The 20,006-nt window shown below is 44.8% G+C and overlaps 1 protein-coding gene across 1 annotated transcript; it reads right to left on the bottom strand.

Moving 5' to 3' along the window:
- Positions 1–10,070: 10,070 nt before the first annotated feature.
- On the bottom strand, positions 10,071–18,042 carry RAB39A (RAB39A, member RAS oncogene family). Its single transcript, XM_066177430.1, has 2 exons — positions 17,720–18,042; positions 10,071–11,740 (listed from the first exon to the last, which is right to left on the bottom strand). The coding sequence occupies exons 1-2, from the start codon at positions 18,040–18,042 to the stop codon at positions 11,314–11,316; spliced, it is 750 nt and encodes a 249-aa protein (XP_066033527.1). The 3' UTR covers positions 10,071–11,313.
- Between the last annotated feature and the right edge of the window lie 1,964 nt (positions 18,043–20,006).

Genomic DNA, 20,006 nt, shown 5'->3' with positions numbered 1-20,006 from the left:
CTGAAAGGTTTTTATTACTAAGATTATGACTAGAATATTTTCCACAATTCATCCCCTCAGTTTTAGTACCTTAATACTTAGCAACTACCACTAAAATTTTCAACTATTTCCCTGCTCACTGTCACATCTTGCTGCCAGATATGTCTTCTGACAGTCCCTTCCTGTAAAGAAACCTCACGGGGGAGAAGGTGAAAGGGGAAAAAGCCTGCAATGTAGACATTTGCCTTTCTGCAATGTAGACACTATGCAGTGTAGACATGGTGCCAGCACAAGAGTTATATCCAGCTGTTACTGCAGCTGTGCCACAGAGGTAACTTATCCTTAGGGAGTCAGGGAGTCAGTAGCCTGCATCTCTGTGCTGACTCCAGGTCCTTAGTGTTTTTGTTCATCCCACAAGCCCCACTCCAGTGATGGATATTTCTACAGGGTCTTAAGGGCTCTGGCAATGGTTAGTTTCACTTCTCCCCCAGGGCTGTGCAGGGATGGAAGGAATTATCTTTGTCCTCCTTCCACCCTTATCTTGTGCAGCCTTCTCCCTGGAGACTAACTTTATTGCTACAGGAGGCTCGCTTTGTCCTTCCACAATTTTCATGGAGCAGGAAAACTCAGTTTTCACAGATTGTGCAGATTTGGAGCCACAGCAGCGAGGAATGGCAGTAATTGAACTACAGCTGAAATGCCAGTTTCTTTAGACATTGCTTTTATTTACCACGCACAGATTTTGGGTTTGCTACTTCTACGCTTTACCTTTCTGTAGAAGCTCTTCAGCTGCCAGGTGAGCCTTTGGCAGCCTGTGATCAGTTTGAGCTGCCCTTGTAGCCTGTGAGGCTGCTGGGGGTGCTGTCAGCTGGCTCCCAGCATTGCTCCCAGGGAGCAGTCATCTCTGCTGGTTACACACTGAGCATCCATCCCTGCATAACTCAGGCCTAGCCTAAAATGTTACTTTCTCTGAGAAGTAAATGAATTAAATACTTTCAAAGACAGTGATCCACTCTAGCAGCTCGGGATTGGGATTTTGAATTCCTCAGTTTGAATTTAAACTAATATTTACCTACCCCTCCATAAAGAGCCTGCCACTCCCAATAGCTTCTGTGAGCAATGGGCAATTCCTCTTTTAGAATTTTAATTTCATTCACTTATTTGAAAGATAGTCTCTAGACTCTGAGAAATGAGCAATGCAAATTTTTGCTATTCACGATTTTCTTTTGGTATTTAATGATTTCTTAAACAGTCCACCATGTCTGTGGTAGGGTTCCATGCCCATGTAGAGAATAAACCCTCAGCCTTCCTTTTTCAAGACTTCAAGACCTTCAAGACTGAATAAAGGCTGCTGAAATTGCTGTGCCTGCTCTGTGTAAAAAGCCAAGGTGGAGACTTGGAGGAGCTCCCATCGTGCCGGGGTCTTCAGTGAGGGAAAAAGCACTCTTCCTGGATGTTAACTATGTAAAAGGAGGGCAATGAAGCATCTACTCCCTAAGGGAGCTGAAAGGCTGAGACTGAAATCTCTGTGATCAAGGGTGGGATCCACCCACCCTGGCTTTCAGACAGACAGCTTGGGTACCAGTAGCTGTTTGTCTGAGGCAGAAGGGATCTCAGCACAGGGCAGTGTGCCTGGGGGCTCAGTCAAGCGTGCACCATTTTCTGTGAGCACAGGAGAGTCGCCATTTTGAGGTTAGATTGGTGAGTCTATTCCATACTGAAGGCATAAATGAAATAAACAAACATTTTCCACCTCTAAATCTTTTCTTCGGTTGATTCCTAAGGTATTTTCTGCTTCTTACATGGGACAGATACAATTTTGAGCAAGCCAAAATATCTTAAGAATTCATGTGTAAAGTATTTTAATGAGTAGAGGAAGATTTTTACTCTTCTTTGTCAAACTTAAAATAAAAGCAATGAAAGTTTAAAAATTTTAGGAGTCCAAAACAATACTTTTTATCCACTCATTTGCCAGGCCTATGAATCCAAATAAACCTTTGTCAAGATTTTTCAACATTTTCCATTTCCTAACTGGAATTGACCGAATCTTAATTTGCAAAGTTTGTGTTTTCTTATTAAATATTTTCTTTTTTTTTTTTTTTTTTTTTTTTTAAATTGGCTAACAAGTAAGATTTATCTAATTTCTGTAATTTTTGGGATTTTAATTCTGTTGTCAATATTCATGCTTCCTTAGAGGGAAAAAAGAATACAAATGCACTGAACTCTAACTCATTCTACAGCTTATTCAAGCTTTTACTTACATATCATGTTGCAAAGCATCTGAAAAGAAAATGATGCATTTCAACAAATTATCAGTTTATCAGACATTTCTAACGGCTGCAATTGTGTAGTGAGGAGATGCAGTAGTTGTTTAATATATCATAAAGACAGACAGTGTTTGAAAGTACATGTTGACCTACATTTTTAGGAATTACAAATAAGACAACTATGTGCACAGTACTTTAAAATGTAGTGAATTTCTCTTCTAGTTGCATTGCCAATACTAGCTCCTCACAGAGTAGTATCTGGTTAAAGGCTCTATTCCCATTGTAAAAAAAGTGACACCACAGGTACAACATTGACAGCAGGGATTAAGGCTCTGTTCTGATGATTGTTTATTTCTCTGTGCATAACTCCCCTCCACACCCCTCTTCTCCCAGCCCTTTTCCCCCAAAAACAACCTATTTTTTTATACAGAATGAAAAGCTCATTGGCTCCAGAGTATTCAGGAAGAAAAATTTAAGACACAAGATTTTAATCTAAAAATAATGAAATATGCAATGAAATGTAGATTCACAGCAATACCTGGCACTTCTAAGGCTGTTATTATTATTATTATTATTATTATTATTATTATTATTATTATTATTATTATTATTGTTATTTGGGTTTGTCAGAAGAAACCAGTATCCACATCTCGTGGTGCTAAACACTCAAAAACCAGGTAGCACACAGAGGACAGAGTCCAGGACTGAAGATCACATAGACTGATTTAGTCTCAGCAGTCTTTGTGAAATTGAGGAAGAACAATTGTCTCTATATTTGAGATACGAAAGGTGAGGCACAAAAACTGCAAATGCCTTGCTCAGAAACACACAGTGAAAACCGTGGTAGACATTGAGTCTGTTGACTCCCCAGTTCACTGATTTATGTAGTTAAATAAATTAATGAAACAACAAAGATCTTCCGAGATGCACAACATAAGCCTCATATCATAAGGGAATCAGTGTCAAATGCACACAACCTGATTCTTCACTACCTTTTGGCTTCTGTAGTCATGTTTACTTTGTAAAGAGGGCTTTAAATACCCTCCAAACAAAGTTGATTTGGTGTCAGTACATGTAGTTTAATAGAGAATCAGGCTCACAGCAATTACTCTGGCATGCTGAGACTAGAATTAACTGTTCTGTTTGCTAATGAATTAAGGCTGATTCCTGTTTATATTAAGGCCTCTGTATCCTTCCATGATAGTGTAACTGTGCCTCAGTGCAAGTAAGACTCAGACTTTAGAAAAACTTGAACTTTTAGTTCCCTTTGAAGTCAATGATTTTAGTTGCCCTAAATGTATAATGTAACTGGAACCAAACAACCTGTCCCCATACTACAAACTATTTGAAAAAGTGTTGTAAAAGAATGTAAAAGTAACATGAGAGAAAACCAATCATATGTATGTTGAAGAAGAAAATTAGATTAGATAGACTTGTTGCCTGATCTTGAAAAAGGAGAATTGTACATGATAACACACTTTTATATGAAGATAACTGACTTGATGTTTGGTGGTTATGAGTATGCCAGATAAATTGAAGATGCTTATTAACTCTGGAGATCAAGTCATCTTTTATAGTACTACAATAAAATAGAAATAGATTTATTTGGTATTTACGTGCTAGACCTAGTTTGCATACAGCTAGTGTGTGTTATATTCAGAGGAGTAGGAAGATGACCCCAAGCTAAGTAAAATGCTACATGATCACAGATTTCTCCTATTGTTGTTGTTATTAAAAGCTATTATGGGTTTTTTTCTTAGGAGTTCTCTAACTTTGCTCTCTGTAGATAAGCATTAGTTTAGGAATTCTTTCCTCTCCAAATGCTCTGCTTGTAATGGTTGTAGTTTAAAACCTTCCTTTTAAAACAACAGTTTAACATTTGATGGCTAAGAATAGTAATGTCTTGCCCTATTCAAATGTAAGGCCTGGGTTCCCATGGGTTGCAGCACTTTTAAACTTTTTTTACTTCCAGTTAGAAGTAGGTTTATTTTTTAAAGCTAGTATGGAATTTGTTTGTGTAAATTAACGTAATTCCGTAGGCATCCGTGTGATGATGATAATTACCCAGCTGAGAATCTGGCCGCTGAAATGTAACTCCAGTGCTTGGGAAGCTGTTCTGTATACAAGTCAAATAACAGCTGGATCATATGTGACATTATGTTTAGTTTCATTGGCAATTCAGAAAATATTTCATAATAAATTCCATTGTTTCTATTCTCCATTTTTGTATACAAATAAATCATCTTTTCTAAAACATTCTTTTTCTTTAGTAAGGCTTGTATTCATTGTCATATCAAAAGTGTTCGCTATTGGAGCAATCTTCCAGTTTGCTGTCCTTAGAGTATTCTTTGTTATCAAATTCTATAGCACTCTAAACTGGTCATTAGCATCCCTGCACTTGAGTAAAGAATCATATTTAAAAAGTATAAGGTATAATATTTTCTTGTCCAAAGCTAAGGCAGGATGAACAAAAGTAATGAGCTCATCTGATCCTCATCTAACAAGACTCGATTTTAAACAGTGTTCAAAATTGTCCTGGGTTGAAGTATATTCTATCACCATCTTCATGAACTGTTGAAACCAGGTGAGGCAGTGCTCCCTGCCTCCTCCACTCTGGCTTATCTTCTGTTAATGGGCCATCAGCACCTTTGCTACACAGCTCACAGATAACCCCCTCCTGGACTACCTCCTGTTAATGGGCCCATCAGGCCTTATCACATGACTCACCATCCCATTGTGGGATGCTCCGCCCAGAGGGAGAAACCAAGCATTCCAGCCTGGATATAAGCTGAGACTCTGAACACCAGAGGGGCGCTTACCCACTGGATTCCCAGAGGACCCGAGCTACCAGACCTTTCTACAGGATCACTGCTTCAGGAAGACCACCTCATCTGGACTGCTTCCATCACTACGCTCAGGTTGTATTCTGACTCTGTCAGTGGTCTTTTGTATTATTGCATCGATTTTATTTTACTTTCTTTCCTTTTTTTCTTTTTTCCTATTAAATTGTATCTCTGACTTGGAACCTCTCATTTGTTTTGCCTTCAAACTACTACATTTTTGGCGCCCAACGTGGGGCACAAGGCACTGAGAAAAGTCAGAATTACAATTTTGTATTGAAGAAGACACCTGTTCGCTATGATGCTCAACATGCTTACATGTGTCTTATATCTATCTCTCTATATTTTTCCACAACTGGGGTACTATCTGCCAGTCTTAATGCTCCTGCGTAGACCAGGGTATGGTACTAAAATTGCTTTAGTAGTCTATTATGTCCATTGCTTGATAAACTCTGAGGCAATGAACATTATTCAGAATATACACCCACTTTTGTTTTCTTGTTCTGGTCTAGGATGCTACATCTGGGGCCTCAACAATCTCACCCAGCCCCTGTGGGGAGGGGTGAAGAATGATTTTTTCCAGCTTTTCAGGCATGACACAGCAGTTTTTGAAAATATGGAATACCCTCTGGATGCCAAGGACAGCATGATGTTGTTGTTAGTCCTGCTTTGTCTTCTCTGCACGGCCCGCACCATGCTTAGAATCAAAACACTACATGGTGTGATACAGCGTGTTCTGAAAGAAGAGGAAGAGGGAAAAAGAAGCAGAGCAACGATATCAGTGTCTACACAGAGTGTCACAGAGGTGAAAGGAACCAAAGGCAAGGCAACAGTGTCCTCATCTACACAGACCGTCACAGAGGAGAAAGAAGCCAAAAGTGAGGCAACAGTGTCCACATCTACGCAGACTATCACAGAGGAGAAAGGGACTAAGGGTGCCATCAGCATCTCCACACAAACCATCACCGAACCGGAACAGCCTAAACCAGTAGCAGTTGCCCCCGTTCAGAAGAAGAAATCAAGGACCAAATCAGTCCGCATAGTGACTGATGAGAGTGCAGCAGGACCTTCACAATCAGCAGAAGAGACAGAGCCAGAAATCATCACTCGCTCTCTATCTCTGGGTGAGCTGCGTGACCTGCGAAGGGAATTCACCCGCCAGACCAACGAGTCCATCCTGACCTGGCTGCTCCGCATCTGGGACGCTGCAGCCAATGACACCATTCTGGATGGAAGTGAGGCCAGGCAACTGGGATCGTTGTCCCGGGATGTGGTCATTGACCAGGGGATTGGGAAAAGCCAAGAACCTCTCAGCCTCTGGCAGCGACTGCTAACAAGTGTGAAGGATAGGTACCTTTGTAAAGAAGACCTCCAAGTGCACCAAGGAAAATGGAACACAATAGAACAAGGTATCCGATGCCTGAGGGAATTAGCTGTGTTGGAAATCCTTTTTTCAGAAGATGAGAGATTTCCTAAAAACCCAGATGGTGTCCAGTGCACATCACGGATGTGGTTGAGATTTGCACGGCTTGGACCCGAGATGTACTCACGTTACCTGGCAACACTGCAATAGAGGGAAGGTGAGGACAGGGTAGGTGTCTTGGCTAATAAACTAAGAATTTACGAGGACACTGTCACTGCTCCAGTTCGTACCCATGTCTCGTCTGTGGAAACAAGACTGGCTGAGCAAGTCCGGAACTTGATTGAAGAAGGCCATCAGAAACTGAAAAAAGAACTTAAGGAAGAAATTTACCATATCCAGCCAGAGCCAATGAGAGTCTCTGCCATTAGGAGCAGGCGCTCCCCAGCCAGGGAGAGAGGATACACACCCCGAGGTAACCTCTGGTCTTTTCTTCGGGAGCATGGAGAAGACATGAGGAAGTGGGATGGAAAACCCACCTCCTCCTTAGCAGCCCGGGTACGTGAACTGAAAAAAGAAACACCTACCACAAAGAGCCCATCTAGAATCAATGTTGCTCCGGTCTCTCGTGCACAGAACTCCAGACAGTACAGGAATGATGATATGACTGATCCTCTTGAAGGAACCTCAGAAACATATTTACAAGAAGAGAGCAATGTATGCCATGACCAGGAATAGGGGGGCCCTGCCTCTAGCCAGGTAGAGGAAAGGGACAATCGGATCTACTAGACTGTGTGGATCCGATGGCCTGGAACATCTGACCCACAAAGATATACAGCTCTGGTTGATACCGGTGCTCAGTGTACTCTGATGCCATCAAGGTACGTGGGAGCAGAACCCATTTCCATTTCTGGGGTGACAGGAGGATCCCAGGAGCTGACTGTACTGGAAGCTGAAGTAAGTCTAACTGGGAAAGAATGGCAGAAACACCCCATTGTGACTGGTCCAGAGGCCCCATGCATTTTGGGCATCGACTATCTCAGAAATGGGTATTTCAAAGACCCAAGAGGATACCGCTGGGTTTTTGGCATAGCTGCTCTAGAGACAGAAGGCATCAGACAACTGAGTACCTTGCCTGGACTCTCAGACGACCCCTCTGCTGTGGGACTACTGAAAGTTGAAGAACAACAGGTGCCGATCGCCCAAGCAACAGTGCACCGTCGGCAATATCGCACCGACAGAGACTCTGTGGTCCCCATCCATAAGATGATTCGTGAGCTGGAGAGCCAAGGGGTGGTAAGCAAGGCTCGTTCACCCTTTAATAGCCCTATATGGCCCGTGCGTAAGTCCAGTGGAGAATGAAGACTGACAGTAGATTACCGTGGCCTGAATAAAGTCACACCACCACTGAGCGCTGCCGTACCAAACATGTTGGAGCTTCAGTATGAGCTGGAATCCAAGGCAGCAAAATGGTATGCGACCATTGATATTGCAAATGCCTTTTTCTCCATTCCTCTGGCAGCAGAATGCAGGCCTCAGTTTGCCTTCACCTGGAGGGGCGTGCAGTACACCTGGAACCGACTGCCCCAGGGGTGGAAGCATAGTCCCACCATTTGCCATAGACTGATCCAGGCTGCACTGGAAAAGGGTGAGGCTCCAAAACACCTGCAATACATTGACGACATTATCATGTGGGGAAACACCGCAACAGAAGTCTTTGAGAAGGGAGAGAAGATCATTCAGATTCTCCTGAAGGCCGGCTTCGCCATCAAAAGGAGCAAAGTCAAGGGACCTGCTCGAGAGATCCAGTTCCTGGGAGTGAAGTGGCAAGATGGACAGCGTCAGATTCCCACTGAAGTCATCAATAAGATCACTGCAATGTCTCCACCGACCAACAAAAAAGAAACACAAGCTTTCCTAGGTGCCATAAGTTTCTGGAGGATGCACATTCCCGAGTATAGCCAAATTGTGAGCCCTCTCTACCTGGTCACCCGCAAGAAGAACGATTTCCACTGGGGCCCAGAACAGCAGCAAGCTTTCGCCCAGATCAAGCAGGAAATCGCTCATGCGGTAGCCCTTGGCCCAGTCAGGACGGGATCAGAGGTGAAGAATGTGCTTTACTCTGCAGCCGGGAGCCATGGTCTGTCATGGAGCCTTTGGCAGAAGGTGCCGGGTGAGACTCGGGGACGACCACTGGGATTCTGGAGCCGAAGCTACAGAGGATCCGAAGCCAACTACACTCCCACAGAGAAGGAAATCTTAGCCGCCTATGAAAGAGTCCAAGCTGCCTCAGAAGTGATTGATACTAAAGCACAGCTGCTTCTGACACCTCGACTACCGGTGCTGGGGTGGATGTTCAAGGGAAAGGTTCCTACCACACATCACGCCACCGACACCACGTGGAGCAAATGGATCGCCCTGATCACGCAGCGCGCCCGTATTGGAAACCTGAATCGCCCTGGGATTCTGGAAATTATAACAAACTGGCCTGAAAGTGAGACCTTTGGATTATCCTCTGAAGAAGAAGAGGAGCAAGTGACACGGGCCGAAGAAGCCCCACCATATAACGAGCTACCAGAGAGTGAGAGACGATATGCCCTTTTCACCGACGGTTCCTGCCGAATTGTAGGTGCTAACCAGAAATAGAAAGCTGCTGTATGGAGCCCCACACGACGAGTTGCACAGGCTACCGAGGGAGAAGGTGGATCGAGTCAAGTCGCAGAGCTTAAAGCTGTCCAGCTAGCTTTGGATATTGCTGAACGAGAAAAGTGGCCGAGGCTCTATCTCTACACTGACTCATGGATGGTAGCTAATGCTCTGTGGGGATGGCTGGACCGCTGAAGAAAGGCCAACTGGCAGCGCAGAGGGAAACCCATCTGGGCTGCTGAGATTTAGCAGGACATCGCCACCCGAGTAGAAAGGCTGACCGTGAAGGTTCGACACGTGGATGCGCACGTACCCAAGAGTCGGGCTAATAAAGAACATCACAACAACAAGCAGGTGGATCGAGCTGCCAAGGTGAAAGTATCTCAGGTTGATCTAGACTGGCAGCACAAAAAAGAATTATTCCTAGCTCGTTGGGCTCATGATGCCTCTGGTCATCAAGGAAGAAATGCAACATATCGATGGGCTCGTGACCGAGGGGTGGACATTACTATAGACAGCATCTCCCAGGCTATCCATGACTGCGAGACCTGTGCTGCAATCAAACAGGCCAAGCGAGTGAAGCCTCTGTGGTATGGCGGACAATAGTCAAAGTATAGGTATGGGGAAGCCTGGCAAATTGACTACATCACCCTTCCCCAAACCCGCCAAGGCAAGCGCTACGTGCTCACCATGGTGGAAGCAACCACTAGATGGCTGGAGACCTACCCTGTGCCTCATGCTACTGCCCGGAACACCATCTTGGGCCTGGAAAAGCAAGTCCTGTGGAGACATGGCACCCCTGAGAGAATTGAGTCAGACAATAAGACTCATTTCAAGAATGGCCTCATAAGCACTTGAGCCAGAGAACACAGAATCGAATGGATATACCATATCCCATACCATGCACCAGCTGCTAAAAAGGTGGAACGCTGCAATAGACTGCTTAAAACTACCCTTAAGGCACTTGGTAGAGGGACCTTCAAAAATTGGAAACAGAACTTAGCGAAGGCCACCTGGATGGTCAATACCCGAAGGTCCATCAATCGAGCTGGTCCTGCCCAGTCTAAATCCTTGCATACAGTGGATAGAGATAGGGTCCCTGTGGTACACATGAGAAGTATGTTAAGAAAGACTGTTTGGATTAATCCCACCTCGAGCAAGGGCAAACCCATCCGTGGGGTTGTCTTTGCACAAGGACTTGGTTACACTTGGTGGGTAATGCAAAAAGATGGGGACACCCACTGTGTACCACAAAGAGACCTTATTTTAAGTAAGAACTGTGTGTAGGATTTCATTATATATATATGTGTGTGTGTGTGTAGTTTAAGGAAGGTATTGATTTGGGATGATGTAGATGGTAATAGAATAAGGGGTGGATAATGTCCTGGGTTGAAGTATATTCTATCACCATCTTCATGAACTGTTGAAACCAGGTGAGGCAGTGCTCCCTGCCTCCTCCACTCTGGCTTATCTTCTGTTAATGGGCCATCAGCACCTTTGCTACACAGCTCACAGATAACCCCCTCCTGGACTACCTCCTGTTAATGGGCCCATCAGGCCTTATCACATGACTCACCATCCCATTGTGGGATGCTCCGCCCAGAGGGAGAAACCAAGCATTCCAGCCTGGATATAAGCTGAGACTCTGAACACCAGAGGGGCGCTTACCCACTAGATTCCCAGAGGACCCGAGCTACCAGACCTTTCTACAGGATCACTGCTTCAGGAAGACCACCTCATCTGGACTGCTTCCATCACTACGCTCAGGTTGTATTCTGACTCTGTCAGTGGTCTTTTGTATTATTGCATCGATTTTATTTTACTTTCTTTCCTTTTTTTCTTTTTTCCTATTAAATTGTATCTCTGACTTGGAACCTCTCATTTGTTTTGCCTTCAAACTACTACAAAAATACAAAGCCGGAATGAGGATGTTGTCATGATGATTATTGCACTTTCTCAGTGTCTTGCTACAGAACTAGTTTTCCCTTTAGCAATATGTAATTTCTATTCCTAAAGACCACGCAAAGTTATTGTACTCTGTAAAGAAAAAAAAGCACTTAAAGTGTTATGGATTATAACCTAGACGGAAGGATACAAAACCAAATTACCGTACTATGATTCAGCTCTGCCATGATTTAATATTGTTTCAAAATTATTTCTCTGTCATTTAGATTGGCATCATCTTCCAAACACCCCATGGGCTCTTTGGCATGCTACAAACTCAGCAGATGCACTGTCTCCTGGGCTTTACAGCTTCTTCTGATGAATGTACAACATTGGGAACAAAGCCGCTCTTGACACCTTCCCATCCATCTTGTATTGAGATTTCTCCATTTTTCACAAGTTCATAGATGTCTCGTGTGAGAATTGTAAAGGACTCTTCAACATTTGTGGCATCTTTAGCTGAAGTTTCTATATATTTCATACCACAGTCAGATGACAGTTTTTCAGCTTCTTCCCTTGTAACCTCACGCTGTGACACTAAGTCACATTTGTGTCCTACCAACAGGAACACAATCTGAAAGGGCTGCACATGCATTTTGGCTTCTTCCAGCCAGTCCTTCACATGTTCAAAAGAGCGTCGGTTTGTGATGTCAAATACCAGCAGGCCACCCACAGAATTGCGATAATAAGAGCGCGTTATTGATCTGTGAGGGTAAAAAGAAAGAAAAAGGAAAATTAAAACGCATTTTCACTTTATTCATAAGAGATTGCTTTTCCATATGGCAATGTGTTTTTATCTTTTATAAGTTTTATTAAATAACTTCCCTTTTTAAAAGCTGGTTGAAATTTATCAATTTATCTACTAGACTACTATTTTTTTCCTACATTCAAAGTTCACTTTCCAAACATTCCTGAACCCAACACTTCTAGGGCAAATATTGAATGGTGAATTATTCTGTCAAGTGGTCTTTATTAGCAAACTGTGGGACATGTTCACAGAAGAAAAGATATATACTTTTGGTGTAAAGTCTGAGTCCTTCAACTTAATATAAACACGCACTTCCCTTTGCTCTAATCAATTCTTTTAGACTGAAATATGTATTTCACATATGTCACATATGCCAAGCAACCTGGAGCCCAAACTTGCCAATGTTCAACCACATCCTTTTGCATTCTTTGCAGAAAAATTCTTTAAAAGAATGTTTATATAAATAATCATATCTCTTTGTGCTTGCAGAATTCAACAGGTAGCAGGCACAGAAAAGAAACTCCCTGAATGAAACTGTCCAAAAGTTTTGAGTGAGGTGGGCAAACACACAACTATTACAGGCAAGGGGCACATCTACCTCCAGCATCTTTCTCACACAGAGGTTCAAAAGCTCTTTATATTTTATACATTTAGAATTTTTTGGCATGAGGGCTGGCAAGAGTTATTTTCTACTTTTGAGCCCTCTAAGCTCCAGAACATTCACTGGAAGGAATTTTGTAAGTAGGACACTCTTGTTCTGGTTGAAAAAAAGTTTTAATGTGCTCTAGAATAAGGAAAAAAAAGTTAGAATGTAGAGAGAGGGAGTGAAAGATGCAGGAACTAAACAATTATTTTAAGACTCTAATCATGAGCAGTAGGAGAGAATGGAGAAGGTGAGAAGAGACATTTTAAAGGAAGTGACAGCCTACAAAGGAATGTACACAAGCACTTGTCACTGGCATAAATATATAACTAGTGTATAGGTAAGTATCCTCCAAATGAAATGAGAAGCACAATCTCTAAACATTCATTATTTGAAATCATAACTTAAGCTAAGGATTAATTCAATTTTATCTCATGATTATGAAGAGGATGCTGATGCCAAAACCTCATAACTTTAGGAAGCAGGATGAACTGTACACAATAGCACAACTTTCTGTAACAGTAACTCCCTCCAATTCTCAGATCACCACATTTCATAGAGTTTTTGATAACAATTTGAACACAGAGGTATGATTAGCAGCAATAGTCCTATTACAGATAGGTAAGTGCACAGATAAAGAAGACTTAGATTTCTTGGCGTATCTAAATTCATTTAGCCACAGCAAACAGCATTTGAAATGGTTTTTAGATAAGAGGAAGGGACTGTTTCTCCTAATGCTTAGAAAGATCTTTTTTACATCCCCAGCAAGAGAGTCCATGCAGTGTCTCTCTGAATGTGAAGACAACAGGACTGTAACCTCAGATGAATTCAAAAGGCCTGGATATGAAAAATGGCACACTCTTTCACAAAATTGTTTAAGACCATAAGTGAGCGGTGCCACATTTTGTGAAGCATTAAATGCAGGTGCCATGAGGATCTCTTTCTGGTTTTCTTAACGATTTCTTTTTCCTCTAGAGTGTCTGCAAACACAAATGAAGGCAGAAAAATAATTCAGGTAGTTCTAGTTAGAGCAAATGTGGATGACAAAAATGGGATTTGATGCGGAGCAGTGAAAGCTAAGACAACCTACTCTCATTAAAAAACAAAACAAAAAAACCCACAAACAACCAAAAAAAACCAAACAACACTGCCCCTGCCCCAAACCTTGAAAACAAAGAAATGCATTAGCCAGGAAAGAAAGTAGGTTAGTATTAAAAATGCAGTGCGTCATCTGCCAAGTATTTCTACATAAAAAGATGCTATATCATGTATCTATGAACTGGAGTACTGAAACACAGGTCTCTGTGTGGTTTTGGATGCTTATACACAGAAGTCAGTACCCTCATCTCTTGAAAGTCCCTTCTGCAGAGGTGTGCTAATTTACAGTAGCTGATGATCTAAGCCATTATATTGAATTATGTGTATGAATTGCTTTTAATGGAGATGACTAAAAAGTATCCTGTAACTTTGTATTGTACATCACAAAAACTGGGTGAATATATTGGAGAGACAACAGTCATTTTTTTTCTGTATTTCTGGTATGTATCATTTGAAACTAGTTTTCTGATTACGAAAAAAAAAAAGATTTGTATAACAGAGAGGTTTTGAAAAACAGCAACTCAAGAAGAAAAAGCAATACAAAATTTTTAAAGAAACGTCAATACATACAATATCATGTTATGTGGTTTTCTAAAATCTTCTTACACTTCATGAGGCAGCAGTGCCCTGGCAGCCAGGAGGGCCAGCCCTGTCCTGGGGGACATCAGGCACAGCATGGCCAGCCAGGCAAGGGAGGGGATTGTCCCCTCTGCTCTGAGCTGGGGCGGCCTCACCTCCAGTGGTGGGGGCAGTTCTGGGTGCTACAGTGTAAGAAAGGCATTGAAGTGGAGAGTGTCCAAAGGAGGGCAACAAAGATAGAGAAGGGCCTTGAGGGGAAACCATATGAAGAGTGGCTGAGGTCACTTGATGTGTTCAGCCTGGAGAAGATGAGACTGAGGGGAGACCTCATTGCAGTCTGCAATTCCCTTGTGAGGGGAAGAGGATGGGCAGGCACCGATCTCTTGTCAGTGGTGACCAATGACAGCACCAGAGAGAATGGCCTGAAGCTGTGTCAGGGGAGATTTAGGTTCAACATTAGGAAAAAGCTCTTCACCCAGAGGGTGTTTGGGCACTGGAACAGGCTCCCCAGGGAAGTGGTCCCAGCACCAGCCTGACAGAGTTCAAGAAGCATATTTGGACAATGTTCTCAGGCACATGGTGTGATTCTTGGGGTCATCCTGTGCAGGGCCAGGAGTTGAACTTTGATGATCCATGTGGATCCCTTCCAATTCAGGATATTCTGTGATTCTTTGTATAATCACATCAGACTATGGCTTTAGGGAGGCTTTAACTCAGTGTCAGTGCTTCTTTTTCATTATGATCTTACTGATCTTTACCAGATGAACCAAACTTTCACTAAAAGCTTTATCTAATTTCCAAGAGTTATTTTTATACTATGACTAAAGACTACATTGTAATGGTATTAATTTTGAAAAGACATATTGCTTACTGAAAAAGAATAGGATAGTGTTTTATTTTGAAGATGTACTAGAAAGAGAATGTATCTAATACCCCGGTATACTGAAAAATGGGTTAATGGAAACATCCTCACAATATTTTGCCCCTACTGAATTGAACTCTCAGTCTTTGCACCTCTGCTGAGCATTTTATGGCATTGGAGGTTTCATGATTTAAATATATTATTGGACTTAAATATGGGAAAATGAAACAAACAAACAAAAACCATAGCAAAGGAGATGATGTAAAACACAGACAAAGTAGCAGATTGCTCTAAATGACTGATCTGAAGATAGAAAGAAACTGAGGATGTGCCCTTCATTTATGTTAATCTGCATTACAGACCTGAGTCTATACTAAGCAAGTCTGGAGGTTCTTGTTCTAGTAAGATGTTGAAGGTGTTACTGATTATGTTGTTATTGTCCATGTGGCACCTCAGACGATGGGAGACTCTGCTTAGTGATGCCTGACTGATGTCAAAATAAATTTATTCAATAGCTGCTATTCCAGGGCATGGTAAAGATGATTTCTAAGTCAATGCATGAAATCCATTTCAAATACAGAATCAGCAATGAACTAGAGGCATGTAAGAATTTTTTCCCAAATAATTCCTCCAAGAAAGTACGTGACATCTTTCAAAAGAGTGTGATGGCAGGTGTGTCACACCTTCCTTTTCTCCCAGGAATGTCCCTAATGCCTGGGACCAAAAGAAGGGGGTTATTATGCAGCCAGTAGTTTGCCCTGCATGCAGGGAACTCCCCAGGGAGCTTTAAAGACAGGTTTTACCTCCTCTAAAATCGCAGTGCAAGTGAGCCAGAGCAGAACTGGAATTCAGAACTGCAAACTGCTTGGTGTTCCCCAGAATAAGATAACTTCTTGGAGTAATTAGCTCTTCCCTAAAATCACCTTTGCTTGTGATCTGTAGTGTTCTCCATTAGCAGAGAACAGAATGCAACATTCTAACCTGTGGTGTAACATTGTAAAATATTTATAATTTATTTGACTAAAGGCAAAAGAGACTCTACAATAGACACCACGATATTTAGTACACCAACTGACAAGAAACTCAGCCTAAAAACAAACACAAATATTTAAAACTTCTTTCTTCAGGTTGTACCTTCTGAGTATTAGAAAAAACACAGAGGTAAATTTAAGAGCAGCTGACTGCATGACTCATCAGTATATATTCCCTGAGCATTCCCAGGTTAAAGGATTGCCATCAACTGATATTAAATGTATGCAAGATTCTGTGCATTTGCATTTCTTTCAGTTGAGTGTCTTGTCATTTGCCATCCTGGCTATTTGTCAGCAAATTCAAAATAAAGAGATTATACACTCTTAGTCACTTATTTACAAGTATTCTACATTCTATCTGGAATGCATAAAGAGGGTGAAAAATGCTAAGAACACTGATAATTTCTTTGCTAATCCTTCGGAAGCCTACCTGCAAAAATACATCTGAAATTGTGACTCATGCGAGCCCAGGAAAGTTGTTTGTTGTTTCCTTCTAATGCTTATTATAAAGAAAAAGAAGTTCCCCAGTAAAACAGTGCAATCCCACCTCTTCAGCCGAGTGTGGGAATCTGCACAACTGTTGCAACAGAAGACAGGGAGTACAGAGGGATTGATTCTGGCCAGTGAAGGTGCCCATTTCAATCCTCCTGCTGGCATTCCAGTAACCGCAGGTGTGTGGGTCAGGTACATGGAGATGGGCTATGGGTTTGCCTGGGCCATGAATTCATACCTATTGAATCCCAAGTCCAAACTAAAATCCATGCACAACTTCGCTGAAATGGCAAGCACTACAGATCCAACAGGGACACAAGAGTGAGTGAGTGACAGTATCAACTTGTAAACTGGGAAATGACTGAGACTTTCTGGGGGAGGAAAAGAGGGTGGTTTTGCTACTGTTTGTAACAGAGGGGAGAAAGGAAGAGTATTTAATACTCAGTGCAGCGTTTGGGCTAGTTTAGCTACATTATAAATGGCAGCAGTATTAGTGAAGACTCCTGGCAACAATCAGTGCACAGCAGGTGCAGAAGGGAGATAAAACACTCGTCAGGGACTGTTGTAAGGGAACACCAGTAAGCCACTGGCTGCCCAGTGGCTTCTACCCTGCCACGGCTGCACTGGTGCAGACAGTGTTGCTGTGATGGAAGGACGAAAAGCTGGGAGGTGGCCTAGTCTCCAGATTGCATGGGAGAGTTAATGGCAGAGCGAAATACTGCAGGGGAGGATGAGTTCGGAGGTGATGACAAAGTAAGAAATGCAGAGTTAGGCAGAGGCCTCTTGCAGCAAATAAAGAAAAAAAACGTGGAGGAGGGATTGCTGTGTTAGGTCCAGGACTTCAGGGAAAGATGAGGGAGGGAAGAAAAAACAGCACAAAGCCACTTGTTACCCTGTAGTGAGAGCTGGGAGGAGAAGGGTAGCTGTTCCCTGATGTGTCTGAAGGGAAAGGGTGGGGAAGGAAACTCCTGGGAAGGAACCTGTGGGCAGTGGGGCAAGAAGGATGGTGGGCCACAGGGCTAGGACCACTGGCAGGCAAGGGTGCTGTTTGGGGCACAGCAACCAAATGGGTGCTGGGAAATGTGCTAGGGGGCAAGGCAAAGTCCTCGGGGCCGGAGATGTGTCGGATGAGGAGGGTACAGAGCAGGAAGGGCAGTAGGGTGTGCCCGGAGGTCGGCAGGTTTGGGGAGCGGGTGGAAGGGGCTGTGGGTAAGATCCCAGGTCCTGTACCTGAACCGCTCCTGCCCCGCCGTGTCCCAGAGCTGCAGCTTGACCCTCTTGCCGGGCTCGATCTCCACCAGCCGGGAGAAGAAGTCCACCCCCACGGTGGGGTCGGAGTGCAGCGGCCCCGGGAAGCGGCCCTCGGTGAAGCGGTGCAAGAGGCAGGACTTGCCCACGGTGGAGTCGCCCAGCACGATCAGCCGGAATTGGTAGATCCAGATCGCCGCGTCCATGGCGGCCCCGGCCTGGCCCGGCTCCGCCTTGGGGCTTTTCCTGGGGCTCCTGCGCGGCCGGTGCCTGCACCGCGCCCCGATCGCCCCCACGCCCGGCATCGGCGCGGCGGGCGGGCGGCGGCGGGCGCTGCGCGGGGCCCGGGGCGCCGCTCCCGCGGGGGCAGGACGGAGCCCCCGAGCCCGCCGCTCCGGGCGGGAGCCGGGAGCCGGGTGCCCCCGCCCCGCTCCCGGGAATCCGCGCCGTGGTCCCCGCCGGCTGCCCGGGCGCGGCGGGGCGGGGCGGGCGCTGTCCCTTCAGCACCGCGCTGCCCCGCTCCGGCCGCGGCTCCGCGCCTCCGCTGCCCCGGCTGCTCCCGCTGCGGCCGCTGTCCCGGCCCTGCCGCCGCCGATGCTCGCCGGGGCCGCCTCTCCCTCCCGCTGGGCGGTGGCGGGGCCGAGCCGCCCGCCGGGGCCGCCCTCCCACCGTGCCGTCATGTGCGCGGCCAGACGGGCCCTCCTCCGCCGCACCGAGCGCCGAGGGAGCGCTGCCTCGGGGCTACAGCCCGTGCCCAGCGTCCAGATACCCCCGCAGGCAACAAGTGTAGGGTTGGGCCGGGAGGAGGGGGATGCTGGGGCAGGGCGCCAGGCCCGCATGGAAAACCGTGGGAGAGGGACTGTTAAAGCATGACTTTTGCGAAGAAATTGGGAGCAGAAAGGAAATACTGAGGGAGGTGTAGAGGAACCAGGTCAGCAGGTGAAAAAGGGGCACGGACCTGGAAAGGAAGGTGTCCGGTGGGGTAGGAACTGGGCAGGGCAACAGAGAGAGGAACAAGTGCCAGATTGTAATGATGTGCTGGGAAAGTGGCAAAAGGGAAAAGGAGAGTTAGCAATCTAGATATCCCCAGAGAGAATCATACAAACTGCCAAGAGAAAGGACATAATACTGGAAATGACAGGGACATACACTCTTCATTTCTCTGTGGAACAAACTGCATGTGTCTGGTCTTGGTGAAAGTGCCTTTACCCAAAGTAATAGAAGAATTGTGTCAGAAGAGATTCCCGTGTCAGAGAAATTTCTTTGCCCTCCTGGGATCTTCAGCTGACTATCATGTTGTGATAAATCTGCTGAGCAATAGATTCCTCAGATTTCTTGTAAGTCTCAGAACCACGTGGGATAACAAACACTAACAGTCCTCAGATGACTGGTAAGGGCATTAGAGCCAAAAAACAGGGAAATCGTTGGACTTCTGGTAAACAGAATTGCATCAGCTTCTCTTGTAGTTTGGGCTAGGGTGAGGGAGTCATAGGCGGTGAGCCTGGCAACCCAGCTGAGTAGGCTGGGACAGCTGGGAAGTAGGTTGTTGCTGGCAGAAGGTCAGCAGCAAGTGGATACTGATATGAATAGGCACTTTGACAGTGGAAAGGACAGGGGTAGGAGATGGGTGACTCCCCTCCTCCCCCCCCCAACCCCCAGCCTGTTTTCCTCTGTCCATGTTGGGCACAAGTGCGGCTAAACCCCCAAGTACCTGTGGCTGGTACACTTACAGAAGAAAACCACATTTCTTCTGTAAGTCTTTGGGGCAATTTGCTGTGATGAGTGTTCTCATTGCCTGAGTCTGGTATTGTTACTGTAATGTGTTACTTGGTCACCACTGTGAGATAGGTGGATTTCCTTCAAAGGCTTGGGTAGATTTTGCAGCTCCACAGAGTGGAAGAGTGAGACCAAGGGCAGGATGAAGTTGAAAGAGGGGTTGCGTGCACTGCTCGGGAGATGATGTCTCCCAGCCCCAAAATGAGTTTGTCTGGGATATGGATGGGTGACTGGCCCTGGGGAACAGATCCAGATGACCCCAGAACCTTCCAGCAAAGATGTGGCCTGGCAGTCCAGAAGCTGTAAAAAGCACAGCCAGGAGCTGCCAGATGGATTTATCTTGCTATGCATGCTGAGCTGAAGCTGCAAGAGGCCACCTGCTCCAAGAATCTCTTCTCTCCAGGGACCTTTCAGGCTGTCTAGTCAGTCCCTGGGACATAGTGATTCTGTCTGCATGTATTTCTGAGTGTGCTCCATTCTGACTCCTGTACAT

The sequence above is a fragment of the Chamaea fasciata genome, unplaced genomic scaffold (genome assembly GCF_029207755.1).
Source record: "Chamaea fasciata isolate MVZ Bird 193981 ecotype frontalis unplaced genomic scaffold, bChaFas1.0.hap1 SCAF_2, whole genome shotgun sequence".
Classification (NCBI taxonomy): domain Eukaryota; kingdom Metazoa; phylum Chordata; class Aves; order Passeriformes; family Sylviidae; genus Chamaea; species Chamaea fasciata.
The sequence above is the reverse complement of the archived record's forward strand: the minus strand, read 5'-3'. Positions and strand labels throughout refer to the sequence as shown.

What these genes read in the sequence shown, in the direction of transcription:
- RAB39A (XM_066177430.1), bottom strand. Translation starts at nt 18,042, where the DNA reads ATGCCGGGCGTGGGGGCGATCGGGGCGCGGTGCAGGCACCGGCCGCGC. An exon ending in GCGGGGCAGGAGCGGTTCAG is followed by an intron (nt 11,741 to 17,719) that starts GTACAGGACCTG and finishes TTACCCTCACAG; the next exon opens with ATCAATAACGCGCTCTTATT.